The 27,875-nt window shown below is 41.5% G+C and overlaps 4 protein-coding genes across 8 annotated transcripts; 2 read left to right on the plus strand and 2 right to left on the minus strand.

Annotated features, from left to right (window-relative positions):
• Window positions 1-207: 207 nt before the first annotated feature.
• On the plus strand, window positions 208-7,107 carry LOC111948154 (uncharacterized). The gene is made up of 2 exons (XM_023959569.2): window positions 208-3,853; window positions 4,189-7,107. Exon 2 carries the CDS (start codon window positions 4,627-4,629, stop codon window positions 7,099-7,101), a length of 2,475 nt encoding a protein of 824 aa, XP_023815337.1. The 5' UTR covers window positions 208-3,853; window positions 4,189-4,626; the 3' UTR covers window positions 7,102-7,107.
• On the plus strand, window positions 7,107-17,502 carry LOC105355030 (uncharacterized). 5 transcript variants are annotated; one of them, XM_078955078.1, is made up of 4 exons: window positions 7,107-14,976; window positions 15,075-15,160; window positions 17,087-17,171; window positions 17,249-17,502. In XM_078955078.1, the coding sequence occupies exon 1, from the start codon at window positions 7,112-7,114 to the stop codon at window positions 10,628-10,630; it is 3,519 nt and encodes a 1,172-aa protein (XP_078811204.1). In that variant the 5' UTR covers window positions 7,107-7,111; the 3' UTR covers window positions 10,631-14,976; window positions 15,075-15,160; window positions 17,087-17,171; window positions 17,249-17,502. The 5 variants fall into 5 exon arrangements, with proteins under 5 accessions (XP_078811204.1, XP_078811203.1, XP_078811201.1 ...); XM_078955077.1 differs by having other exon boundaries at window positions 7,107-15,160; XM_078955075.1 differs by having other exon boundaries at window positions 15,075-17,171.
• A 2,239-nt stretch (window positions 17,503-19,741) lies between these two features.
• Window positions 19,742-22,250, minus strand: LOC101169047 (saxitoxin and tetrodotoxin-binding protein 1). The gene is made up of 6 exons (XM_004073732.5): window positions 22,084-22,250; window positions 20,696-20,841; window positions 20,534-20,628; window positions 20,234-20,359; window positions 20,039-20,158; window positions 19,742-19,908 (listed from the first exon to the last, which is right to left on the minus strand). The coding sequence occupies exons 1-6, from the start codon at window positions 22,201-22,203 to the stop codon at window positions 19,856-19,858; spliced, it is 660 nt and encodes a 219-aa protein (XP_004073780.1). The 5' UTR covers window positions 22,204-22,250; the 3' UTR covers window positions 19,742-19,855.
• A 1,700-nt stretch (window positions 22,251-23,950) lies between these two features.
• On the minus strand, window positions 23,951-27,286 carry tbt-bp1 (tributyltin-binding protein type 1). Its single transcript, NM_001201521.1, is given in 6 exon segments — window positions 23,951-24,067; window positions 24,142-24,246; window positions 24,332-24,496; window positions 25,807-25,871; window positions 26,703-26,845; window positions 27,141-27,286. Coding segments are annotated over 6 exon segments (657 nt in total). The 5' UTR covers window positions 27,273-27,286; the 3' UTR covers window positions 23,951-24,020.
• Between the last annotated feature and the right edge of the window lie 589 nt (window positions 27,287-27,875).

Consider the following 27,875-nt stretch of genomic DNA (forward strand, 5'->3'; position numbering starts at 1 on the left):
AAATGTAGTGGGGCAGTATCAATATCTCTGTTTAGAATACATTTTAAGCTGAAGAATTTTAAATATTTTCAATGCTACACATTTAATGAGTTAAAGAATTTATAAAGCATTTGAGTGAATTTTACATATTTTATGAGTTGAGTAATATAAAAATATAGTTAGTTAAAGCGTTTTTTAGTTGGAAAATATTAAAAACTTTAAGAATCTTAATATTTTTTATATGAAATAATACAAATGTAAGCCAACTGACAATATTAATTTTAATAAATGTTAACTTAAGTTTTAATAATATAACTTAACTGTTGCGTAATCTGTTACACAATAATTTTTAAGTTCAGTCAACTCGCTAGGGATTACAGTGCAGACGCTAACATGAACCAGCAAGAAATCCCAAATTAACAGACTTGTGGTGTGGAAAGGTATGTTTTTCAGCTAGCAGGAATAATCAAAGTATCCGTTCTCTGTTGCAAAATGAGATTGCCACAAAACCGTATATTATCTCATACTGGAACAGCTTTGGATGTAGAATTCAGTGGGAAAAGGTTTGGACCCTGCCACAAAAGTATTTCATCACCAATAAAATCAGAGAAATTTCTTTCAAAATTCTTCACAAATTTTATCCAGTGAAACATTTCTTTACTAAGTTTAAAAAAGATCTGGACATAAACTGTTCATTCTGTCATTCCTCACCAGAAACTGTGCCTCATCTTTTTTGGTTTTGCTCTTTCACTCAACTATTTTGGAAAGATGTGATACATTTTATAAGAACTCATCAATGTGAAAATTATAGATTATTTTACGAGCATATTATTTTTGGATATTTTACACAAGAAAGACTTAAAGTGTGGGTGACATGGCCTATTTTAATAAGCCAAAATATAGTAAATAGTTTCTATTTCATGTTGCGATTGTTTTTAATATTTTTCGAAAAAGAATAAATAGCGAAAAATGCAATATAAACAACGAGGACGGCCGCCGGCTTCACGCATTCCGCCGAATTCGCGCCGCCCTGTTTGTGACGTAACGAAAGGAAGACAAGGAAGACAACATGGCTAGCACCGATAGCGAAGCACAGAGTGATGCTACCGTCTCTATTAGCGATTTATCATCAGATGAACAGAAAGATGAAGAGGAAAGTTGCGGAGATTATCATGATGATGAGTCACTTTTGCAACCGTATCGATTCGAACCCTTTTGCGAAAGTGAGGAGGATATAGCAGAAAGTAGTAGGTCTAGTGATCATGCCGATGACGATAGCCAGCATGAAGATTCGGTTAGACTCCAGTAAGTCTAAAAAATGTATAAAATTAAATTACTCCACTTACCCTAAAATATACTCAAAATGTCCCCTTTTGGCCTAATCTAAACAAAGGTAAACACTGGTTTTCAACCCAATTTACAAAATAAATGTCACAAAATAAAAGTTTCCCAGATGGTACTACTCTTTAGTTAACAAAGTCACTGTATACCATTAACAACTGTGGAACATTAACAGTTTTACCCGTTTGAACCCGTTTGAAACCTTTTCTCGTGCGCGCGCGCGCTCACACACACACACAGTTCAGTTTACTCACGGTACCGGCACCTCAAAAGCAAAAGAAAAAAAACGTTGCAGGCCTGTTGCTTCTCTTGCAAAACATTGAGTGCGTTGAAATACTCCAGTTGGATCCAAGGACAACAGAAAACACGACTACTTCGCCTCAATGTGATCCATCGTGATGCACACTAGCTTAGCAGCCTCCGCTCCCGACTCCAGCGCCGTCCTCTCCGACCCAGAAAACGGCTCGCTCGCTTCCAGCTCACCCGCCTTTCCTCGACTCAGAAGCCAAGATCCTCCTCCCAACTCTCCGTTCAAAATTCTTCGTTTGTGTCCCGGTTTTTGTCCCTTCGAAAACGCAGACTTCTCTCCTGCAGATCTGGAGGGAAAAATCCTTCGCCGTCCACCTTCTTGAACTTTCCCCTTTTCAGCAGCGTTTCTTGTTTTGGGAATTTTATACACAGATACACTTTCACTAGATGTATTGCTACATCCAGCTGCCACACAACGACTTGGCATGTTGATGATTAACAGATTTAAACACGAGAGAAACGAAGACTACCTGTTTTGTTTACATGCTGTCCGAAGCGGAACTGCGAAAGTCAACGCCTTTCATGACGTCACAGGTTATATCGGGTTCACTTCCAGCCTGCGCTCTAGCGGCAGATCCAAATCTCTGATTCCTTCGAAAGATGTCTATTATTCATATGCTTCGGATTTTTTTCGACGCGAACTATTGGTATCAATAGAATCAGCGTTTAAAGGGCTTTTTTATTTGACAAAGTTGTTCAAAGCATGGCATCCACACTTTAATGCAGAAAAAAATATATGTAGTTAATTTACTTATAATTATGGCTAAATACTTTATACACAAGTGTAAATATGCCAACAAAAAAACCGTGTTTTATGTTTTTCAGAAAGAAATGGTTTTGTATGTGAACAGTATTAAATCTTCCACTAACAAAAAAGCTGTCAGAACAGTTGAAACATGGTCTCTCCTGAAACTTTAACAGATTCCTTTGCCTTATTATTTTTGTTTTCTTTTTGCATAACCTGTTTTACATGGTTATCATTATGTTTTTTTTGTTCATTCTCATGGCGAACGTGAAGATTGTATTTTGCAAAAAAAACGAACCGGCAAGAAGTAGCCACGGGGGTCCTGCAGCCATCGGAACCTTAACAAATATTTCATCTCCACCTCACCGTTGCCTTTTTTAAGAAATGACAGCTGGTTTTCCCACATTTATATGTAGTTATGGATCGAAAACAAGAGGAATTTGTTTTAATGTAAATGCGTGTTCCAGCGTCTACAGGAAGTGTCGCCCATAATTCACGCAAAGGCTCATGGGGGCTAGGAATAAGGTGGATACGGATTTTCTGTTTCGGTGGCACTTCTATTACCATTATTGGTATTTGAGACATTCCTTTGTGTCTCTAGAGATGCAGACAGATTTGTGACCACTTGAGGTGAAGATAAAATATTTCTTAAGGTTCCGATGGCCTTCTTATTGGTTCGTGTTAGCGTCTGTTCAAAATGGGAGGTGGCGGCCTCTCGTCCAATCAGAGCACGAGAAATCATCTGCCTTCCGTTTCATGCAAAGTGCCTTCCTTTTCATTCAAAGTGCCTTCCTTTTCATGCAAAGTCACTTCCGTTTCATGCATACTCCTCTCTCACACACACATATAAACTCTTCCTCACACGTTCATATATACTTGTCTTTCACATACATACATTCTTTTTTAAGAGTGACAATGAGAGTGAGAATGTATGTATGTGTAAAGTAATATATATGCATGCGAGAGAGAGAATATATGGATGTGCAAGTGAGAATATATGTATGCGAAAGAGAGTATATATGACTGTGAGAGCAAGAATGTATGAATGTGAGAGAGAGAATATATGGATGCGTAAGAGAATATATGTATGCGAAAGAGAGTATATATGACTGTGAGAGCAAGAATGTATTAATGTGAGAGAGAGAATATATGGATGCGTAAGAGAATATATGTATGCGAAAGAGAGTATATATGACTGTGAGAGCAAGAATGTATGAATGTGAATGGTTCAGAATAAATAATGTCTTATACGGCCCCTCATACACAGCAGCCTGCGTGCGCTCAGCACGGAGGACAATACACGCGCGCCGTTACCAGCTGAACTAAATGAACGCAATCAGCGCGGAAGCTGGGAACGCTTAAAACGGCGTTTCACCACTGCGTGTGTAAGAACTGAGCTGGATGACGGCAGTTTCCACGAACTTGGATGCTAAACTCAAACCACTGCGTGAGTGGGGCTTGGACTATAAAGGGCTACTGGTAAGCTCAATGCTGGACTTTAATATGTCACATTATTGTATTGGATTAAGAGAAAAAATAATTAAATGTTGTAAAATGTCCTACAAATGTTTGTTTTGAAATTATATATATTTGTTAAACTGGAAAAAGATAATTATTGGTAAAATAATCTACTTAAGTTAAGATAAATTGTATTTAAGTTTCCTACAATTTAAACTGAGTTGTTGGTTTAATTTTCTTGGTTACAAATTGTTGGTTTAGATTTCATTTTAATTTACTTACCTGGTTTACCTTATGTTTGATTTAAATATGCTGAGCATTTTATTGATTAAAGGTTTTGTTTTGATTGTTTAAAGGTTTTTCACCTATCCCCACTACTACCTACTTCCTACTTCCTACTTCCTATTTTCAACAATGTTCAATAACTTCCAACTACTACCACCTACTGCCAACTACTGTTGCTAATAAAAGACTTGGAAAGAGTGAAATCCTTGGTCCAGTCCTGTCCCTTTGCAAGTGTGGGAGCACGCAGTTTACAAATACACTTGACAGTGAAAAACCAAAGTGCAACAGTGTGAATCACGTGCAACAGTGTGAATCACGTGCAACAGTGAAAAACCAAGTGCAACAGTGAAAACCCAAGTGCAACAGTGAAAACCCAAGTGCATCAGTGTGAATCACGTGCAACAGTGAAGACTCCACATAAAGCCCACCACCAAGAGGGATGGAGAAGACTCCACAAGGGGGCCTGGAGACTTACCTGCCGTCCATCCAACAGCTAAAGAAAGAGCAGCATGGCCGAGTCAAAAACACTCGAGGAATTAAAAGTGGAGCGGACCACAGCAAAAAGACTTTTTTCCCGCTTGACCAATAACATTGTGAGGACCCACATGGAGATGTCTGTGGAGGAGCTACAGGAAAACTTCAAAATGCTTTCAATGGAGGGCTCCAGAGTCATGGAGGCAAACGAAGACGTGAAAGCCGCATATCTGGAACAGCGCAACGCAACAGAGGGCGCACCAGGGCTGAGCGATCTACAAAGAGCCGACATAGAAAAGACGGAGAAAGAATGTGAGCAAAGATTAAAAGAAGTTAAGCTCCTGATTCGAGAGACATTGTGGGCCTCGTATGGGGAAAAAGAACTGTTGCTGGCGCTTCAAGTTGCAGAGGCAGAGTGTGAGAATGTCTCTTCCACTCAGCCAGACACGCCACTGGGGGCATATGATTTTATGCTCACCAACCTTGAGAAGCTGGTGTACAAGGTCAAAAAAGAGCATCAGATCTGGAATCGCTGGGCGCCACCTGCCGAGCAAAGAGACTTTGATCGCCGCCTTAAAGAGCTAGAGTTATGCCTGCCCAAGTTGGTGTCAAGGAAGGCTGCCTTCATTAAAGCAGCAAGCATCAAAGAGGACACTGAACGTCACCCTGTTACAGCCCACAGCAGTGTAGCAGCTATAAAGCTCAAAGCCACAGCTCTACCAAAGTTTACCGGCATTCAACGTGACTATTACAGATGGAAGAGAGAATGGGAGGCTCTGCAGAAGCAAGGGGAACCAACCGGGTCCAGAGAAGTCCGGAAGTTTCAACTGCTCGATAGTCTCGAAGAGAAGGTGGCCAAAGATCTACGTCTGTCAACTTACGCAACAGCAGATGAGATCTTCAGAGTCCTCGAGAACCGGTATGGGAACCAGACCGCCATTGCACTAGAGATCATTGAAGAGCTACAAGCCATTCCACCTGTCAGGGGAAACAACCCGAGAAGAGTTGTGGAGCTGATCCAAGCTGTTGAAAAAGCGCTCTATGATCTGAGTCAACTAGACAGTGCAGAGGCCTTAAAGAACCCCCTAGTCACAAAGTCCATAGAAAGCAAGCTGCCAGAAAATCTGAAGAAAGATTGGTTGACCTATGCTGCGGACCAGAAAAATTTTGTGAACCACCAAAATCGCTTTGATAAGTTGCTTGGATTCCTGCATTCCCAAGAAGCAATTTATGAACAATTAGAGCAACTGAGGGACATCGACCCTGCCAAAGAGAAGACAAAGGTTGCAGTAAAATACGCTAGAACAAAGACCACAAAGTCTACTAGTGAAGCAGGCTGCACAATCTGCGGAGACACAAGACACAAGAAAAAGCTTTACGTCTGCAGAAAATTTAGGACCTCAAAGCTGTCAGAGAAAAGAGACGCTGTGCAGCAGCTTGGCGCCTGCAGGAGATGCCTTGAAGTTCATAATGGCGAACCCTGCAGAAAATCCACTTACCTGTGTGGCAACCCAGAGTGCAAAGACCAACACCACTATCTTCTGTGTCCATTATCCAGAGACTATTCCCAGAGGTCATCAAAGTCCACGCCAGTGAGAGCAGAAGGAAAGAAATTCACTGAGGTCCAAGAAGCATTCTTCTCCAAACTTTCACCTGAGCTGGCCCAGCAGTGTCGAGACGCTTTCTGCAACGTCATGTCTCGTGCATACAAATCTGCTGCAGCTGAGAGGGGCCTTCTGGAGGAGCATGGCTTACACGAGTATCCAGTCATCTTGATGCTCCTCAATGTCACTGCCAACGATGGACAGAGAGTTGGGACTCTCATTGATCTGGCTTCTGACACAAATTATATAACGCATCAAGCTGCAAGCAAGCTGAACCTTCAGAGTGAGAACGTCACATTAGTGGTCCATGGCGTTGGAGGAATGAAGGTGTCCGTTGCAACAAAGCGTTACCTCCTCAAAATACGTGTGAGCACTCCAAGAGGGACTCTCAAGTCACATCAACTCATCTGCTATGGACTTGATGAAATTGCAGAAGTTCATAGACATGTTTCAGCTAACAAGCTACAGAGGATCTTCCCAGATGTTGCCTTCAAAGACCTCGTGAGACCCAAAGAGATCCAGCTACTGATTAGCCACAAAGAAGGTCAGCTCGTACCTCAGAAAGTTCGCTCAATCGGTGATCTGGTGCTCTGGGATGGCCCACTAGGCAAGACGGTCGGAGGCACGCACCCGAACCTCTTTGAGGAAGTTACTGTAACAGCTCATACGTCAAAGACTCACTTTGCAAGATCCATGAGAACTGCGGCTGTTAAGTACAATGAACTTACTTCTAAAGAGTCAGTTTCCCGTCAGTACACTAACCAACCTGAGGTCCAGTCCAATACAGCCACCAGCAGCAAAGAGTTCCTAAAATGGTGGAAATGGGAGTGTATTGGAGCCGCCAAAATGTGGAGGTTGCCGCTGCGGGAACTGCCAGCCTGGAGGAAAAGAAATGACACTCGCTGAAGAAAGAGAAATGGAGATCATAAGAAATGGCCTGACTTATGTGACCGGAGATGAACACAGCACTGAACCACACTGGCACGCAAAGTATCCGTGGACCGCAGAGCTGGAATCTCTGCCCAACAACAGAAGAGCAGTAGAAGCAACTTTCCTCAGGACAGAAAAACAACTGTCGAAAGAACCTGAGTGGAAGACAGCCTACACCTCACAAGTTCACGAAATGATCGTTCGTAAAGCTGCAGTGAAGCTGTCCAAAAAACTTCTACAGAGCTGGACTGGGCCAGTGTGGTATGTCAGCCACTTAATTGCACCAAACCCACACTCTGTCTCCACCCCAGTGAGATTGGTGTGGAACAGCAGTCAGAAGTACAGAGGTCTCAGCCTGAACGACATGCTGATCAAAGGTCCAGATGTCCTGAATCCAACAAGAGCCGTCCTGCTGAGGTTTCGTGCTGGGGTCTTTGCTGCGCTTGGTGACATCCTTAAAAGTTACAACTCTGTCTGGTTGGAGGAGAGAGAGGTCCATCTGCATCGATTTCTCTGGCGTGACACGGAAGAGTCTGAGATAGAAGACTATGCTATCACCAGGGTAAACATCGGAGATAAACCTGCCGGTTGCATCGCCCAGGTTGCCATGCGAGAGACTGCCAACCTACCTCCATTCAGTCACCTAAAAGAGGAAAGACGTGTACTTGAAGAAGATGCATATGTGGATGACATCTTAACTTCTCACAACAACCTTGACCATCTAAACCTCCTCACGTCTAACATCGAACGCATCCTGAGAGCAGGCGGGTTCTACATGAAGCCTTGGGTCTATTCAGGTCAAAGTGGAAGGAAGCCCAGAGATGAGAAGACAGAGCACCCAGAGGTTATGATCTTGCCAAACCAGCTCACCGAAGATGACAACAAAGCCCTTGGCCTAGGCTACACAATAGACGACGACAAACTCCATGTTATGGCTGCAGTAAACTTCTCTAAAAAGAAGAAAAAGATGCGCCTCGGCCAAGACCTGCTTAAGGAAGAAGTAAGAACCCAAACTCCAGATCCGCTGACAAGAAGACAACTGCTGAGCCAAGTCTCTGGACTATATGACCCCCTTGGACTTGTGACTCCTGCAAAACAAAAAGGGGCCATTCTTGTCAGGAGAGCCTTTCAGGAAGCAAAAGCAAAGTACTCTTTAGAAGAAGACACCTGGGATGCTGCCTTATCCAAAGAACTCAGAGAAGACGCCATAAAACTGCTCGAAGAATATGCTGTCCTGAGCCAACTTCGATTCACTCGCTCCCTGACTCCATTAGATCCATGCGCACAACCAACTGGCATTACCTTTTCAGATGGCAGCGAACACGCATATGGTGCTGTGATGTACCTTTGTTGGAGCTGCAGCGATGGTGTCGTCGTGAGACTGGTCGAGTCTAAAGCCAAGCTGACTCCTCTTGACCACAAAGGTGATCCTGTTAAAGCAGAGATATGTGGAGCAGTCTTTGCAGCTCGACTGAAGAACTATTTCCAGAGACACTGCAGAATTGACGTCAAGGAGTGGTTTCATCTTGTCGACAGTCAGACAGTCCTGGGCGCCATTCAGCGTGAGAGTTATGGTTACCAGACCTTCTTCGCGAATCGAGTAGGTGAGATCCAGAGCAGCACGAACGTTGACGACTGGTGGTGGATTCCAGGACAAACAAATATCGCGGACATCATCACCAGAGGGGCCAGTCCTGAACTTTTGACTGAGGACTCTGAGTGGCAGTCGGGTCCAAAGTTTCTTAAACTCCCTACAGATGAGTGGCCGAAGAAATCCGCCAGAGACGTTGCTGCACAAGCCAGAGACAATGTCGCTAAAATCCAGAAAAAGACTTTTACAGCAATAATTACCAAGACTCACCTGAAAGACCATAATCTAGTCAAAGACTCCAGAAGACCACCTGCAGGAACAACAATCAAAGAGCTGGTAGACGAAAGGCGCTTCAGTGATCTGAGGAAACTGGTCAAGACCATTGCATTCATCTGGAGAGCAGCAAAAAAGTTTTTACATGTCAAGACCAAAGACAAAGAAAAGTGGGAGGCAGTACAGTCATCGGGTGTCATCACAGTCTTTGAAAGAGAAGATGCATTCAGAGACCTTTGCCTCGCGGCACAACAGGGCGTGAACTTTCAAAGTACCACAACAGACAGGCTCGTTGTCTACAGAGACCAGTCAACTGGACTTTTAGTGTGTGGTGGCAGAATCCAGATCTTCAAAGAGGACTTAAAAGCTGTTCCCCTTCTACCATTCCAAGCCTGGATCTCTACCCTCTTAGCCAGAGAAGCTCATGGAGAAGGGCATGAAGGAGTGGCTGGAACCCTACTGAGAATGAGGAGGAAGGCATGGGTCATCAAGGGAAGAATTCTCGCCCAAAAGGTCGAAATCAAGTGCATCCTCTGCAAAAAGGCCAAAGCGAGAACCTGTCGGCAAATCATGGGGGACTTACCTGAAGAAAGATCAAGTCCTGCCGCACCATTTCAGTTTACATCCGTTGACCTGTTTGGACCATACCATGTAAAGGATGATATAAAGAGGCGAGTGACCATGAAAGTATGGGGCGTCGTTTTCTGCTGTATGTCCAGTCGAGCCATCCATGTTGAACTAGCAAATACGCTATCAACAGAGAGCTTCCTGCTTGCCTACCAGAGGTTCACTGCCGTCCGAGGCCACCCCCGAAAAATCTGGTCTGACCCAGGCACAAACTTTATAGGAGCAAAACCTATACTAAAGGACATGTATAGTTTCCTGAGAGAGCAAAACGAAGCATCACTAGAAGAATATGCCACCAGAAATGGAACCCACTGGACATGGAAGATCCACCCTGCTGATTCACCTCACAGAAATGGGGCTGCTGAAGCTGCTGTTAGAGTCACCAAAAGAGCTCTGTTGAGTCTTCGCAAGGTAGAAGGCCTTACTTTCAGCGAGTTCCTAACAACACTTCAGCTAGCTGCCAACCTAGCCAACGAAAGACCCATTGATGCCAAAATCCAGAGTCAAGAGGAACGCATAGAGTCCATCAGTCCAAACACCTTGCTGCTTGGTAGAGCCTCATCGAGTGGAGACTTCAAGTCATTCGATTACACCACCTACCCTCTGAAGAGACTAAAGGAAATTCAATGCCAAGTCAACTACTTCTGGAAGTCCTGGAGCCAACTGGCCGGTCCCAATCTATTCGTTCGCAGTAAGTGGCATACTGCTGAAAGGAACGTTGCCGTTGGAGATGTCGTTTGGCTCTGTGACCAGAACGCATTACGAGGTCAGTTCAAGCTTGCAAGAGTGGTTGGTGTGAATACTGACAAGAGAGGTGTTGTTCGAGATGTCTTTGTAAAGGTCTCCCCAAGTTATGGTGCTTTCAGTGTGGTGAGGTCTCCAAAGCCAGTTCCTGTCGCTGGAGATTCTGAATCCTCAAAGAGCTGTCAGAGTACCATCCTGCATCGAGACGTCCGACGCCTCGTTGTCCTCTTGCCAGTGGAGGAGCAAGTTCAGAGCGACCAGATCGCCTGAGGAAGTACGATCTTTCAGGACAGTGCCACAAGATCGAGTGGGAGGTGTCACGCTGATCAGCGGAGGTGGTTGCCTCGCTGTGACCTGGAGTGCGCAGTGCCTCACATGAACGCGCAGCACCTCACACATGAGCGCACAGCAGCCTGCGTGCGCTCAGCACGGAGGACAATACACGCGCGCCGTTACCAGCTGAACTAAATGAACGCAATCAGCGCGGAAGCTGGGAACGCTTAAAACGGCGTTTCACCACTGCGTGTGTAAGAACTGAGCTGGATGACGGCAGTTTCCACGAACTTGGATGCTAAACTCAAACCACTGCGTGAGTGGGGCTTGGACTATAAAGGGCTACTGGTAAGCTCAATGCTGGACTTTAATATGTCACATTATTGTATTGGATTAAGAGAAAAAATAATTAAATGTTGTAAAATGTCCTACAAATGTTTGTTTTGAAATTATATATATTTGTTAAACTGGAAAAAGATAATTATTGGTAAAATAATCTACTTAAGTTAAGATAAATTGTATTTAAGTTTCCTACAATTTAAACTGAGTTGTTGGTTTAATTTTCTTGGTTACAAATTGTTGGTTTAGATTTCATTTTAATTTACTTACCTGGTTTACCTTATGTTTGATTTAAATATGCTGAGCATTTTATTGATTAAAGGTTTTGTTTTGATTGTTTAAAGGTTTTTCACCTATCCCCACTACTACCTACTTCCTACTTCCTACTTCCTATTTTCAACAATGTTCAATAACTTCCAACTACTACCACCTACTGCCAACTACTGTTGCTAATAAAAGACTTGGAAAGAGTGAAATCCTTGGTCCAGTCCTGTCCCTTTGCAAGTGTGGGAGCACGCAGTTTACAAATACACTTGACAGTGAAAAACCAAAGTGCAACAGTGTGAATCACGTGCAACAGTGTGAATCACGTGCAACAGTGAAAAACCAAGTGCAACAGTGAAAACCCAAGTGCAACAGTGAAAACCCAAGTGCATCAGTGTGAATCACGTGCAACAGTGAAGACTCCACATAAAGCCCACCACCAAGAGGGAGGGAGAAGACTCCACAAGGGGGCCTGGAGACTTACCTGCCGTCCATCCAACAGCTAAAGAAAGAGCAGCATGGCCGAGTCGGAGTAGTAGTCCTGGAAGTCTGGAAGGCCTAGTCCTCCTCTATCTTTAGGTTTTTTAATAGTTTTTAAACTGATCCGTGGGGGTTTACCTTCCCAGAGGTATTGGGAAATGAATGAGTCTAATGATTTGAACCAAGTAGTTGGAGGTTTGGAAGGAATCATTGAAAACAGGTAGTTCATTTTGGGGAGAATCGTCATTTTTATGGTTGCAACTCTCCCGATTAGAGAAATGGGTAGAGTTTTCCATCTAGTGAGATCAGCCTCGGTTGTTTTAAGTAGTTGGGTGTGGTTTAGCTTGAATAAATCAGAAAGCCTAGAGGAGATATTTATACCTAAGTACTTATGTTGCCTGTTTGTATTTTAATAGATAACGGATTTAGATAATTGCAATTAATTGGTAGAATTGTGTTTTTAGACCAGTTTATGGGGTATTCTGAAACTGAGGAAAATCTATTAATTAGGGAGATGATTTGGCAGATGGAAGATTGTGAATTTGGAGTAAATAGTAAAACATCATCTGCATACAGACTTATTTTGTGTTCTAGATTTTTGGTTTGAATGCCTTCAATGTCTCGACTTTGCCTACTAGCAGCAGCTAGAGGTTCAATAAATAGTGCAAATAAGGACGGAGATAGTGGACAGCCTTGTCTGGTTCCTCTTTGTAAATTAAAGCTTGGAGATGTTTGATCATTTGTTCTGATACGAGCATTAGGAGAGGCATATAATATTTTAATCCAGTTAATAAATGATTTTCCAAAGCCAAATTTGTTCAGGGTGGCTATTAAAAATTTCCAGTTGACCCGATCAAATGCCTTTTCTGCGTCCAGTGACAAAATGGTTGCTTCTCGGTTGTTGATGGTTGTATAATCTATGAGGTTGATTAATCTGCGCACGTTGGTAGATGAATGTCTACCCTTTATAAAACCTGTTTGGTCAGGATGTATTAGAGAGGGAACTACCTTCTCCAGCCTTCCTGCCAAGGCTTTGCAGATTATTTTAAGATCTGCATTAATCAGTGATATGGGTCGATAGCTGGATGGTGATGTGGGATCTTTTCCAGGTTTCAGAAGTAAGATTATATTAGCAGAATTCATATTTGGAGGTAGATAATTGTTGTCCTTAATTTCTTTTGTCATTCTGAGAAAAATGGGAGCTAAGATTTGCCAAAACTCTTTATAAAATTCTGCTGGGAAGCCGTCTGGTCCTGGGGCTTTTTTACTAGGCATGTTGGTTAATGCTTTATGTAGTTCTTCTTTAGTAAAAGGGGACTCCAGGGCTGTGATTTGTTCCTCTGTTGGTCTAGGCAAATCTATGCTATTGAGAAAACTATTGATGTCATTGTCAGAAGGATTAATTTGGGATGAGTAGAGAGATTGGTAAAAGTTTTTAAAAACTGAATTTATTGCAGCTGGATCATGTGTTGCATTTCCTGTTAGGTCTATGACTGATGAAATAGTTGTCTTCTCTTTGTTTATTTTGAGTTGATTTGCCAAATATTTCCCAGATTTATTACTGTGATCAAACCTCTCCAAGCGTAGTCTCTGTAATGAAAACTGTGTTCTTTGATTAGTTATTTCATTTAATTCAATTCTTACTTTCCTTATTTGTTGTAGAGTTTGATCATCCGGAGAGTTGCTGTAGGTTTCCTCTAACAGTCTGATTTTTTGCTCTAAATCCACTAGTTTAGAGTTTTCTTTTCTTTTTTTGTGGGATGAGAAGGCGATTATTTTCCCTCTCATGACTGCTTTCCCGGCCTCCATAACCTCTGTTTTCGACTCTGTTCAAGAAGCCTGTATCTTCTCTAAATTAGATTTACCTAATGCCTACCACCTCGTTTCTTTTAAAGAAGGGGATGAGTGAAAAACGACCTTCAATACTCCTCTAGGACAGTGGTCCCCAATCTTTTTGTCACCGCGGACCAGTACAACGCAAGACACGTTTACCGCGGACCGCTGGGAGGTGTTGAGGTGCTACGCAAGGCACGTTTACCGCGGACTGGTGTGTGCATGTGTGTGTGGGGGGTTGAGGTGCAACGCAAGACACGTTTACCGTGGACCGGGGGTGGTATTTTCTCTTTAGTAATAATAAAAACAATAAACATGTTTGTTTTTTGCTCATTTTGGTTGTTTGGGTTTAATTTCAGCGGGGTGTATCATGTGATGTTTGGTGTCGCGACTTTGACGTGCGTTAAGTGTGACGGATTTAACAGAGAGAATCCGGTCACTTTTCAAAATAAACGTTTTTTTTCGGAAAAAAAACAATAAAATGGAGATTATTTTTTCTTTCTGTGCGTCCCAGGTGCCAAAATTTCCCGCGGCCCGGTGCCAAGTGTCCCTCGGCCCGGTACCGGTCCGCGGCCCGGTGGTTGGGGACCACTGCTCTAGGACACTATGAATACCTGGTCATGCCTTTTGGATTAACCAACGCTCCAGCCATATTTCAAAGAATGGTCAACGACGTTCTCAGAGACTTCCTAAACCGTTTTGTCTTCATTTATTTGGACGACATCCTGATATACTACCAAAATCAAACACAACACAACAACCACATCCGCCAAGTTCTGGAAAGACTCCTGGAAAACAAATTGTTTGTAAAATACGAGAAGTGCGAGTTTCATGTCAACACCGTGCAATTCCTAGGTTACATCATCGAGGCCGGTCGTATCCAACCAGATCCCTCTAAAATCGAGGCCGTCTTAAATTCGGAACCTCCTGAAACCCGTAAAAAACTACAGCAGTTCTTAGGATTCGGCAATTTTTACCATCGTTTTATCCAGAATTATAGTAGTATTGCACCCCCCTCACACGACATACTTCTACCAGCCACCCATTCCTTTGGACTCCTGAGGCCCAAAACGCCATTGATAAGCTTATAGAACTCTTTGTTACAGCGCCTATTCTCATCCAACCCGACCCGTCACGACAATTTATTGTACAGGTTGACGCCTCCGATTCTGGAGTGGGAGCCGTTCTCTCACAGAAGGAAGAAAGTTCAGGAAAGCTTAAACATTGTGCCTTTTATTCCGGCAAGCTGTCTCCTGCAGAGCAGAACTATGATGTTGGAAACCGGAGTTGCTGGCCATCAAATTGGCTCTGGAGGAGTTGCGTCACTGGCTGGAGGGAGTGGATCAACTATTCATTGTCTGGACCGACCACAAGAACCTGGCTTATCTATGAACCACGAAAAGACTAAACTCCCGGCAAGCTCGTTGGTGCTTATTCTTTGATCGCTTCCGTTTCAACATCACCTACAAGCCAGGTACCTGTAATGTCAAACCGGTTGCCCTCTCACGCAAGTACTCCCCCACAGAACGTACCACCACCACTATTTTGCCCTCCACCTGTGTCGTGGGGAACCTCACTTGGACGTTGACACCAGGGTTCTCCAAGCCCAAGGTGAGGAACCTAACCACCCACCTTGTCCCAGTGGTAACTTGTTTGTCCCCTCTCGTCTCAGGTCGAAGGTGATCTCTTGGGGACACATGTCCAAAGTATCTTGCCATGGAAGAGTACAACGGACCCTCAATCTTATCCAGAGGAGGTTTATCTGGCCCTCAATAGAGAGGGACGTCTGGGAGTATGTCTCTGCCTGAAGCTGAAAACATCCCAGTTCTTCCATGGCCAGCATACTCACCGGACATGTCACCCATTGAGCATGTTTGGGATGCTCTGGATCGGCATATACGACAGCGTGTTCCAGTTTCTGCCAATATCCAGCAACTTCGCACAGCTATTAAAGAAGAGTGGACCAACATTCCACAGGCCACAATAGACAACCTGATCAACTCTATGCGAAGGAGATGTGTCGCACTTCATGAGGCAAATGGTGGTCACACCAGATACTGACAGGTTGTCTGAGTCCCCTGACCCCCTCAATAAAACAAAACTGAAGACCTTTTCTTGTGGCCAGTCTAAGGCACACCTGTGCAATAATCATGCTGTCTAATCAGCATCTTGATATGGCACACCTGTGAGGTGGGATGGATTGTCTTGGCAAAGGAGAATTGCTTACTATCACAGATTTAGACAAATTTGTGAACAATATTTCAGAGAACTGGTTATTTTGTGTATGTGGAAAATGTTTCACATCTTTGAGTTCATACCATAAAAAATGGGAGCAATAACAAGAGTGTTGCATTTATATTTTTGGTCAGTGTAGAAGAAAAAGATAAGGGGAAATAGGACACCCCTGTCTGATTCTTCTATTAAGATTGAATCCAGGGGAGGTACCATTTTTCAGTTTGATAGAGCATTGTTACACAGAGTTTTAACTGTATTACAGAAGAAAGGGCCAAAACCGAATTTATGAAGACAACTGAAGATAAAATGATGATTAACAGTCAAATGCTTTGTAAAAGTCTGGAAAGAGTATAAAACTGTCATCAGAGATTAGGTGTGAGTAATCTAAAATATCAAGAACAAGACAAATGTTATTGGAGATAACTGAGTTTAAAACAGATTTAAGTCTTTTTGAAAAGACAGATGCAAGAATCTTGTAGTCATTATTTAATAGGCGTATGGGACGCCAGTTGTCAATGAAAAGTACATCTTTTTTGGGTTTGAGAGTCTGGGTAAGTACACCTTGATTTAATGTTGGAGGAAGGATGCCTTTTTCTATGCTCTCCACAAATACCTGTGTTAGATAGGAGGTAATTTTATCACTAACTTGTTTATAAAATTCTCCTGTTAAGTCATCTGATCCTGGAGATTTGTTATTTTTAAGGTGGTTAATAGACAAAAGTATTTCATTTTGTGAGATGGTAGAATCACAAAGATACCATTCAGAGGCCTGTATTTATTCTATATTCTAGTTTAAGATGTGGTCAGGGTCTTCACTGGGTTCAAAGGCATACAGTTTACTGTAGAATAGGTTAACATAATTTGCAATAATTTTGGGATCAGAGGTAATCTGGCCTTCAATATTTAATTGATGTAGTGTATTTGACTTGGCACGATGTTTCTCCAATTGAAGAAATAAGAGGAATTATTCTCCCCCTCTTCTAACCATTTCAGCCTTGATCTAACAAAGGCTCCTTCAGCTCTGTTCTTATAAATACTGTCTAATTCTAATTGAAATAATGCCACATTTATTTTATCATCGTCTGATAAATCTGCAGGATTTTCTTTTGGAAATTGTCATAATTGTCATGGTGCCTCTGTCAGACTCCTCCCCCTCCCCTCTCTGCTTGGCCCTTGATTCTTCCCAGCTGTGTCCACTCAACTCATCTGCCTGCCAGACCTACTTAAGGAGCTTCAAGACCAGGATTCATCGCCAGTTCGTTACCTCTAATGGTGCTTAGTCTGACCCTTGATTCTTCCCAGCTGCGTCCACTCAACTCATCTGCCTGCCAGACCTACTTAAGGAGCTTCAAGACCAGGATTCATCGGCAGTTCGTTACCTCTAATGGTGCTTAGTCTGGTCACTCATGTTCTCAGATTATGTACCTCACGCCTTTAGCTCACGACTCTCTGTCCTGTTCCCAGGAACCACATTCCCACGAGTGGACGCCCAAGCTGTCACGCCGAGCAGGAGCTCTTTTGGACTCAATTACCTCCTTGTGGAACTTCGCCAAACGCCACGCATCTCACGAGTAATAGCCGGACCTCCAAGCCACGTAGAGCCACCGCTGATCCTCAAGTCTCGTCCCAGACATAGGGAACCTCTCCAGCCACGCTGCCTCCCTGCCGCACCAGAACATCCTCATCAGCAGAGGAAATAAAACCCTTACTTACCATAACTCACCTCCTGTCGTCCTTCTGGGTTTCAGCATCTTGTCCGCCTAGCCTAGCTAGCCATGACAATCATGTCATAGATAATTTGGCTTTCTTTAGATTTTTTTTAGTTTTATTTAATTCTGAACTAAGCTTTCTAAGAAAATTAGTCATTTCAATTTTAAATAGTTCCCAGTTTTTACCATAGCAGTTGTCTTCTTTTGCTTGATTATAAAAGTAAGAGATTACTTTAGAAACCTTTTGTTGTACTATGTCTAATTTAAGCAGTGAGTTATTTAGCATCCAGTAAGCTCTCTTATTTAGGATCCAGTTTTGGATAATTTAATGGAAATGTAAATTGCTTAATGATCTGTTAGTGGAGAAGGAAGAATGTTGACTTCAATATCATCTGGCACCCAGACAATCAGACACCAGCCAGTAATCGATGCGAGATTGTTTGAATCCATCATCGTTACTCCAGGTAAAAACAGACTTTGATGGGAGTTTTTCTCTCCAAACATCTTTCAGGTTATATTTCTGCATTAATGAATGGGAAGGGGACTATCGTATGAATGGGACTATCGAATGAATGGGTAAGGGACTATCAGAAGAAAAAGCACATGGTGGCCATTTTTCTATTAGATTATTTAATGTGACATTAAAATCCCCTCCAATTATAAGAATTGCATCAGGAAATATGTTTAGACCAAAATTATATCATTTTCAATCAAAGAAAGGAGCTGAACGTTTTCAAGTTTGGAGTTGTAACCATATATATTAATAGTAAAAAAGATCTTATTTTGAGTGGATATTATTTGAAAAACATAATGACCCTGACTATCACATTTGCTCATAAGAATGTCGCCCTCAAATGTATTTTGAACTGTGAGAGTTACAGCTGAATACTGACTACCATGTGATGGATAAACATTTTCACCCTATTGAAATTTCCAGGGGCTGCACGGTGGTGCAGTGGTTAGCGCTCAGCAAGGTTCAACAGTACAGTTCAAGGTAAACAGCTAGAATGATTGTCCAGAAGCTAACGTCAGCGTAGGAAACAGACCTGCAGCCCCCAGTCGGTAAGTGTGGCCGTTTTCCGCTGTTTTCAGGCTTCAGCGCAGTCTTCTGCGTAGAAGAGTGCGCTGCATTTTTGCGCACTTGCTTCAACGAGGACGTTTGAGTGTTTTCATAAAACTGACTCAGCGGAGTTAGCTGGAAGAGTTAGCCCAAAAAAATGTTTGCTAGCACGGAGAGTTGTGTCAGAGCAGAAAGCGGCTTAATGCTGAGCTGTCAGTTAGTGCCAGGGATCCTGACATACTTCTTATGAGATGACGGCTGTTGTTGGCAGAAGCTTTGGTTCATACATATGAGTGACGCAGAGTTTCTGTTTATGGTTTTCTATCTAAATGAGGTGCATTGTGGGATACTTGACATACAGCTTGATTGACTAATCACTATTTCAGAGATTACTCTAAGTACTGGTTCCAAAAATCTTGTTTTAATTAAGCAAAAATAAAAACTCTTAGATTTTCTCCATCTATCTACAGTGAACAACTTTTAATAAAATACCACGTTTTCCCCATAATAAGGGTGTATCATGGCCACCTGACCACAAAAAACCCTCTTATGGTGTGTCCTGACTTATGTATATTTTTGTCTTAATTAAAATATGCGTGTGTGTTTTTCTTGTTTGTCTTGTTTCTTTCTCCTCAGGTCTGGCAGGATATCTTGGAAAGTTTTGGTTTGTTTGGTGTATTTAGCTGATTTCGTGCCCTATTTTTTTGCTCTCGAATCTCTATGAGTAAAGATGTGGGCGTGGCCAACATTAGACACTGTGGTCATGCTGACTTTCCAGTAAAATGTTAGTAAATAGTGGCCACACCTGCTAAAAATACAACCATTTGAGAAGTGTTCAGTGTCCTTGTAGTTCTTGGTGCTTTGTGGTGACCATGTCTTCTTAGTGCCAGATGTTGGCTGCCTTGGCATCTTGTTTCAGCCAGACATGGCGGAATCCAGCTCACAGCCTACAGCAACGGCAGACGTCCTGATTGATGACAGTCTGGACGGGTCGCCTCTTGGCGTCTCCAAAGGACTGATTGTAAACACGACAAAGGAGGGAGCCGGCGCCTTAAGAAACGAGGCGTCAGCGGCAGGGCTGCCTTTTGGTGACAGGCCTTTTGCTGCTAGAGTCACAGAAAAAAAGGAGGAGGCCACGCCCACACCGCCAGAGTGTGAGAAAAATATGAGATATGAAATAAAAAGACCTTTTAAAAGAAGCAGCTCTTTTTATTTTGAGAACCCAAAACGCTCATTACACTTTTCTGCTTTTTTAAATTTCATTACAAACGATTCTTGCTGATAAAAGTTGAAACGTTCCTCCTAAGACTGATTATCAGGGTTTGCTTCTGGAGCGGATTTCTTGTGACAGAAGTCTGGGTTGATAGAAGAAAACAAACAAACAATTAGTTGTTTTTGAAAACAACAAATGCCTTTACTGTCCTTTCTTCCAGTACTGTGCCCCGGTTGTTCGGTTGTCCTCTCGGTGTTGTGGTTGACACTCACCAGCCACTCCGTCATAGACGTACGGCTTCTTTTTAGGGAACCCCAGACATTCGGCGAGTTTCTTGTAGTCGTCATGGGCGGCTTTGTGCTGCTCAACATCCCGATGTGACCCTTCTTCCTCTGACACACAGCATATGAGAGTGAGATCAAACAGTCAAACCAAAAGTCTGTTTTCAGTGTGAACATGGGTTTTACTGTAGCTGAGCAGGTATCGAAATTTTGAGCACTTGTAGACCAGCAGCAAACAATCAGAGCAGGGCTCATAGAAGTCCACAGCTCCGGTGTCATTGTACTCCACAGGCTGTCCGTCCTCCTCCACTCCTGACACACAAAAACAGTAGTGGAACACAACTCGTTTTAGGTCATTACAAAGCCAAAGCAACACTCTTTTATCCTTCTTGTTTAATTCATGTTCTATAACTATTATTATTAAAAAAGTAAATGAATAATAAATAAATCAATTTTTAAGACGAGCACGTCTTTTTTGCCACTTACGGATGTTGTCAGCATGCAGGGTTTGGAGCTCGGTCTCATTATTAGACGGTACGGTCATATGGATGAAGTAAGTAGTGCAGGAAGAAAGGTTGTGACTGAAAAACAGCAATACGTCACGTCAACGGGAAACGTCCCGCTTCGAGTTCCAGAGGCAGAACTCACCGGTACACGTTCCTCTCGTTGTACGTGAAGGTTTTGTTGTCTGGAAGGAGTTTAAACTCCACGTGGGAGCTGGAGGCATTTCCCAGCACATGATCACCCTCTTCATGGTCGGACACGCCCCAGACCAGAACCCAGTTCCTGAAAATCTGCATGAAGCAAAGGCGTGTTTGAATCAGCGGCTGATAACATGTAAGAATCTAACAATGAAATAAAAAACACAAATGTTTGAAATGTTTGTGGAGCAAATGAAGGAAAATGTTGGACATCAGAGCACGACTTTTAGGGGTCACTACAGTCGATCATCTGCCTCCGTCTATCCCTATCCTCCTCAGTCAAACCTCCACCTCTAGATGTTTCCTCCACCTGCTCACCATCCACAGGGAGACACAAGAGTCAAAGAAGATGAGCTCTTCAAACATCTCCTTCCATCTTTCCTTCACACTTGCAGCGCCTGTCAACACATCTCCATAGCCTGCTGAACATCCTTCCATCTCCTGTGCAGATTCACCTCTCCCTCCTTTGAGGCCAACCTGACAAAGAAGCTCTTTGTTTGGACCTTTGCCACCTTCCTCTTGATCTCGTGGTCCTCACTTTGATGATGAAGACTTGAGTCGGCTCTACCAGTCTCCCTCATCCCTTTAGCTGTGGCTGTCCAGTCATCTAGAAGCACCTTGTGATCTTTTCAACGTCCTCCCTGAAAGTCTCACAGGACTCTTCCTGTGCCTAACTTCTACCACAACCAGAGTCATCCTCACACCATCTTCCTCTGCTCTCCGGCTCCACTCTCCCCAGCCTCCACTTTGCAGTCTCTGATCTCTTTCAGATCCCAACATCTTCATCAAGATCTAATCAACTCGTGTTCTCCTTTCTCTTCTCCCATTTGTCCAACCTTGGGTTCTTCCTTTCCCGGAAAAAAACATCTTTACCGCAAAGAAAACAAAGACGTATATGATTTGAAATGTATTTTTTGGTCTGCTCCTTGATTTGAATAAAGAAATACTTAGAAGTGGAGTTTTAAACTAAATTTAGTCCTTTAATCATTGGAAAACGACACAAGAACATGTTAAAAACACAATTTTCATTGGCGTGGGTCTTCAAAACCTTCGCCAGTATCCATTCTATCCTCTGTAGGGATGCCCTGGACCTCCTCATCCGTCTCCCTCCACATTTTCTCCTTCTCCTCTCGCTCACATCAACATACCTTAAACTTCCGTCTTCAGACTCATCACCCTATCTGACCCTTTCTTCCCTTCCAGAACTCCTTCACTCTTCTTTTCATCCACTCCATAATAAAACAGTTTCACCCCTTTCTGTTTTCCTGAACACACAGCTTTCTTCTTTCCATCATGCAGTCCAACCCCCCCGATGTCCCCATGGAAGCGCTTCACCTTGTTCAGGTCTTTTGTCGGCAGCCTTTTGGCCAAACCGTCACACTCGGAGGCGTTGGGAGCTGCATGTGAGCCGATTACTGCCAGCAGCAGCAGCACTGAGATCTTTTCTGCACTCATCTTTATCAGACACAGAAACTCTGCTGCACTGACAGGAGCTTTTAAAACCTGTAATGGGGTCAGCTCAATGTTTGTGTGTACTCGGTGGGTTACTCAACAAAAATGTAATCATTGAGCCATCTGCTGATTGCTTGATTTTACTCTAGAACTGCTGTTTGTGGAAGAAGGATAAAAACAGTTCAGGGGAACTGAAAAACGCAGCAGATTCTAAAGACACATTATTATTATTTAACAACTTCAAAAAACTCTGGATGTCTTCCCTTGAGTGATATTTCTATTTTATTTTTGGGATTCATTAACATTTAAAAAACTTAAAGTCAAATTGTGTCCAAATAACCTCATGGGAAAAAGACATATCTTTCTTTACATATAAACGGCTGCAAAGGGTTTTATTTAAAAAACGCAATGTTACGCATTTATCAATCACTTCCTAAAGTGAAATGCAAATGATTAATGGGATCAAACAGAAGTAAATTTCCACTGCCCACCAGATCAATGTCTCTGTACTTAGAGACTATTTACAGAGATGTGATTGACAGAAATGCATCGATTTGGGTTTTTCTGAAGGAAACAGACAGCCTGAACCACTTTAGATTGCATCACAGATTGCATCACCTGGTCAGAGCTGCACATGACAAGTTCACACAAAAACCCCACATATTTCAAAATGATGCTTTTTTTTAGTGGTTTTGTTTTTATAGCAACCATATTATTTTTTGGTCGCCCAGGGGTGACGAACAGATATATGTCATTTCTACAAGAATCTGCAAAGGTAAACTTTTGGATTTTCATGGCAACGGAGGTTTTTTTTTGTTAACCATTCCCACACTTCTGACAGTTTGTATCATATGTCATGTATATTTTTGGAATATTCTGGCAAAATAATTTCAATTTCCTTTGGATATCCCCAACACATGTGTTTTGGTTTCTTTAGTGGATTTTGAAACTTTTTTATGAGCCCAATAACAGAATTCTGATGGTTTCTCCAGCTGTGATGTCATCATTTTTTAGACAGGGTCTTTCACAATGCTCAAACTTAATTTTGAACGGATAGGCCTACTACTACTAGTTCTTGAGCACAAGCAGATTATTTAATTCTTCCTGAGAAGTATTAAACAAGCTGGTCCTTGCAGTTTGATGATAGGCACGTTCTTGGTCTTTAAGTGACCCCCCTCACCCCCATCGCCATGGAGAAGCTGCAGTCATTTTCAGTAGAAGCTACTTAAGAGGTGTGGAGGCTTACCTTCGGACTCTGGATGGCAAACCCAGTCCTTGAAAGTGGAAAGCGTCCACAGAAAGACCAGAGCAAACATGGGTGAAACCTTTCTGCCTTTTAATATAAAAGCAATTGTTTGTTCAACTGTAAAGGAGGATTTGATGACTGTGATTTTTGATGTTTGGAGGCAGATTTGGTTTGAAAGATGGAGGGATGCGTAAGGTTCTTTATAAAGGAAAAGGATTAAATAATCATGTACTGTATTCACTTGTATAAAAAAATAATTCAGGCTACAATTGGTACGAGATGGTACAAAGATTGCATTTCCCTAACACATATGTGCAAAACTTTATCATCAATATTTTGCACCTTATGCTAACATTGTGGTCATCAAAAAAGTCATTCAACAACATTTTAATTCCAAAATATTTTTTATTTTATGAAATTCTCTGATGGAGTGGGCTGTTTTATTCTTTGTAGGATGAGTTGTGATAAAGTATTTTGTTCATAAACATTGGTCACTGACACTCATTGGATGTTTTTTTAATTTTACTTTTTATTTTATTGAAGTTAGAGACAGATCACATTTTAACAGATGAAACTATTGGGAGTACGGCATTCGGATTCCTTCCCCTTCTCGACAGAAACCTGCAGAGACACACAGGTGATTAAGTTACGGGGTTTTCTATGCAAATGTTCAAAGAATTTGAGTTCAAAATCACTTTTTTCTGGATTGAAGAGAAAATCTGGCTCTCCCATGAAGCCGAGGCAGCTGGCTTGCTTCCTGAAATGCTCCAAGTCTGACGGGCTTAGCGTCAACTGTTTGCCTGGAAACCAAAAGACAAAAGATCGTAAAAAGCTGCAAAGGCAAAAATTAGCCTTTTTTTGGGTCTTTGTTCAGTTGTTTCCTACCCATAAGATACAGACTGCTTCCCTGAGCCTCATCAGCCGTAGCTTTGTCACTGACATTGATTTGTTCGAGGAGTTTTTTCACATTAGTGGCTGTAAAGTTGATGTAAAAGACGAAGCAGCCGTCGCAGCTTGGCAGCACAGACAGCACCGAGTTCATGTCTGCAACTAGAGACAAGAAGAAAACAAATGTAAATGTTTTTTTTAATTAACACATCATTGCCTACATCATATTTCATGCTGCTTCTCTTTATACAGTGGTACAGCTGAATACTCGATCCTGATTGGCTGCAGGGTGTCCATTAAGTAAGGGATAATAATGCCTGACGAGGTGTCCATGATCAGAAATGAATGAACGTGAAAGCCTGAAATGTCCAGTTCACATCCAATAATTTCTGATGGTGGACACCTTTATTTAGATTTAATAACGTACACAATAAGGTATTGAATAAAAATGTCCAAAACACAAATCCAGAAATATGAAACAATCAATGAGAATCTCCTAACTCAACAGCTCTTTTTTATTGTTTTTTTTATAAAAGGAAATTTTATTTCTTGGCTGTAATTTGTCCTCAAATCTCAATAAATTAATGTAAAAGTGATACAATTTTTTTTTCTTATTTAAAGGAATTCAAATTCAACTTGATTTCCATACAAAGCATCTCAAAGTGCTTTCCAAGATAAAATAGATAGCAGTAAGACAATAAAAATAGTAGTTTAAATACCATACATAGTAAAAATAATAAAACAAATAATAATGAAATAAATAAATAAAAACACATAAACCCCCAAACACATATCCCACAAGTATAGTCAAAATCAATCAAATAAATTGTTAACAAGATTTATAAAATCAAATGAAAACATGTGGACAAGTAAAACTACATAAAGGCTTTACTAAAAAGGTGTCTTTGAACGCTAAAAGCTTACGTTTTAAAAATGTGTTTACAAGACAGAAAATTATAAAGAAAATAAAAGAATAGATGGGAAATAGACACTAAATCTATTTTCTGTAGACGGTTTAATGTCTGAGATGTGAAATGTTAAAAGATTTTGAAAGAAACTTAAAAATAAAAGATAAAAGCAAAGAAAAATCTCAAATGAAAACTGTAAATGTAAGAGTCATAAAAATGAGGTGGAAACAGGAATCTAAAGTCTCTTAAAATAAAAAATACACAGACTAAAATGATAAAAGTCTTACAAATATGCAGATTTATCTGATTACAAAGATGCAAAACTTTTTTCATCAAATTTCAATTTCTAAAAAATGAACTAATCATCTTTGCTGCACTTTTGTTAAAGACAATCAGTCTGGTGGTGTTTTCTGTTTTTGCAAACCAAATCCTTGTGAAACTAAAAAGGATCAAAAGTCTGCACAAAATTATTTTCCCAGTTTGTTTAATCTCAAAGGAAGCGGACTGTGCGCAGGAAAAAAAAGTTTCATGTTGACAGGAGCCGGTTCAGGGCTCAAAACTTACATGCAACCTTTGCACTCTGCCCTTCCAGGGTCATCGCCACCGTCGACCCAACGCAGGTTCCATTTCTGTTTGAATCGTCACACAAAGAAGTGAATCAGATCGGAAATACTAAGAATATGAATAAAAGTGACTGAAAATAGAAACATTGTAATTCAAAAGCAGGCAAACAGTCATTGTTTTTGTTGCAAATTTTGCTTCCGACGGTCAGAATTGCCAGATCTGACCATTTTAAGCCCAAAAAAACAGCAAAAATCCACCCCAGTTCATCAAAATCCACCCGATTCTCAGTCTCTGAGACAAACAAAAGACGGTTTATCAGAGTAAAATAAACAATTAGGCAATACTATTTATGGCTCCTTAAATTAAATTGCAGCTAAGTTATACTTTAGACGTGTCAGGCAGCAAGTTAGCAAAAGAAAACCTCCAAAAAACAAACCAATAAAATTATTTTTGACTTCAGCAAATTCAAAAAACAATTTGTTCTGTGGATGTAGCTCTCAATTCTGTCATATTTTCAGATTAAGACTTTGTCATGGGGCATAAATGATTATTTCACACATTGAAACACAAACTTTGTTCTTTGTTTTCATCAGTCACAGCTTTGAGTTTCCCTTTGCCCACATATGACGAAGCCCATTGAGACGACTGTTGTTGTGATCTTGGGCTATACAAATGAAATTGAATTGAATTGAATATTCTAAGTTGGTCATGCTTTACAATTTCAATTCTTAAAATAAATTAGATATTTATATAAAAAAATAATCAAACTAGTTTCCACAATACATCCATGAACCTCTGTGGCTTCCACAGTCGTCCTAAGAGCTCCTCATCAGAGACTCAGCCTGCTTCTGCAGATGTTGCATTGAAATAGAAGTGTTTCTGCTGCGACGACTCACATCCTGTTCTCCTGAGACATCAGCACTTCAGAGGCGATGTTGGACTCTGTGATGTTCAGCCAGGAGCTCTCTGTGGCCTTCAGGATGCCTTTAAAAGCACCATAATCCGTGTAGCCTGCCAGGAAGTTTGTCTTTCCGAGAATCTGTACAGGAATACGTGGTGACAGCTTTCATTCAACATCCGAGGGATTTGATTTTTTTGATAAGCTGAATATTTGCTGAACTTTTACACTAAGGATACAGTATTTACTTTTGTGCATCAGCTTGTTAAAAAAAGAGAGATTAAGCTTCTCCAAGTGGAAAAAAAAAATAAACCTTGAAGTCTTATTAAGGACAAATTGACATGTCAGCTTTCATTTTTGGCACTTTATCTGTCTTTTTGCTTCTTTCTAATTAAAAATATGTCTCCTAATTTGGATTTTTAAGGAGGATTTTTACCACAGAAGGGTCGGCCAGAGACAAAGGCGTGACCAGCAGCTGGCATTCTTCAGGCGTCGCAGCAAATACGTCCAGAAAAATCCCAGCAAGCAGGAGATGACAGCTCAGGCACACACGCATCATCATCTTCATCAGGAAGAAGAGCCTTTCCTGTTTACCGCGGTGAAGCTTTTATACCAGCACCTAACGTTACAAATATGAGATTTCCAGAAATTGCATAAAAAAGTGTTTGTTTTGTCTAAATGTGTTAGTTGCATAAGCAAAACTCCAGATATCTTGGTCGGTTCAGGGTCCGGTTTGCTTTTGTGGAATTTCACCTCAACGTGTTTTAATGATTTACTGATTTGCTTTAATCACACCTGAGGGGAAAAGAGAAAAAAACAGTATCTGTGCCTTTGTTTCTGTTCACAAGGCCTGCAGCTAAAAATGTAATTTTCTATGATTTGATGATTTTCCACACATAAAAGAACAAAACATTCCAGAAAAGTAAATTAAATAGAGTATAGAGAGAAGAAATACCCATAGGGCTTCTTTAAACCCACTGCCTAATAAATTTGAATAAAGAAAAGTACAGAAGTGTATAAAATAATACAGAAAAAATAAAGTTCAATTTCAAAAGAAGTGTTCCTTTGTGACACTTCATAGAGATTCATCTTTTTCCTATGCTGAATTCAACATTTTATAGTTTTTCGTAGGTAAAAACACAGATTGGAAAACTATGCATGTCATGATTGT

This window comes from Oryzias latipes, chromosome 11 (genome assembly GCF_053564925.1).
Source record: "Oryzias latipes strain Hd-rR chromosome 11, Olatipes_Hd-rR_3.1".
Taxonomy (NCBI): Eukaryota; Metazoa; Chordata; class Actinopteri; order Beloniformes; family Adrianichthyidae; genus Oryzias; species Oryzias latipes.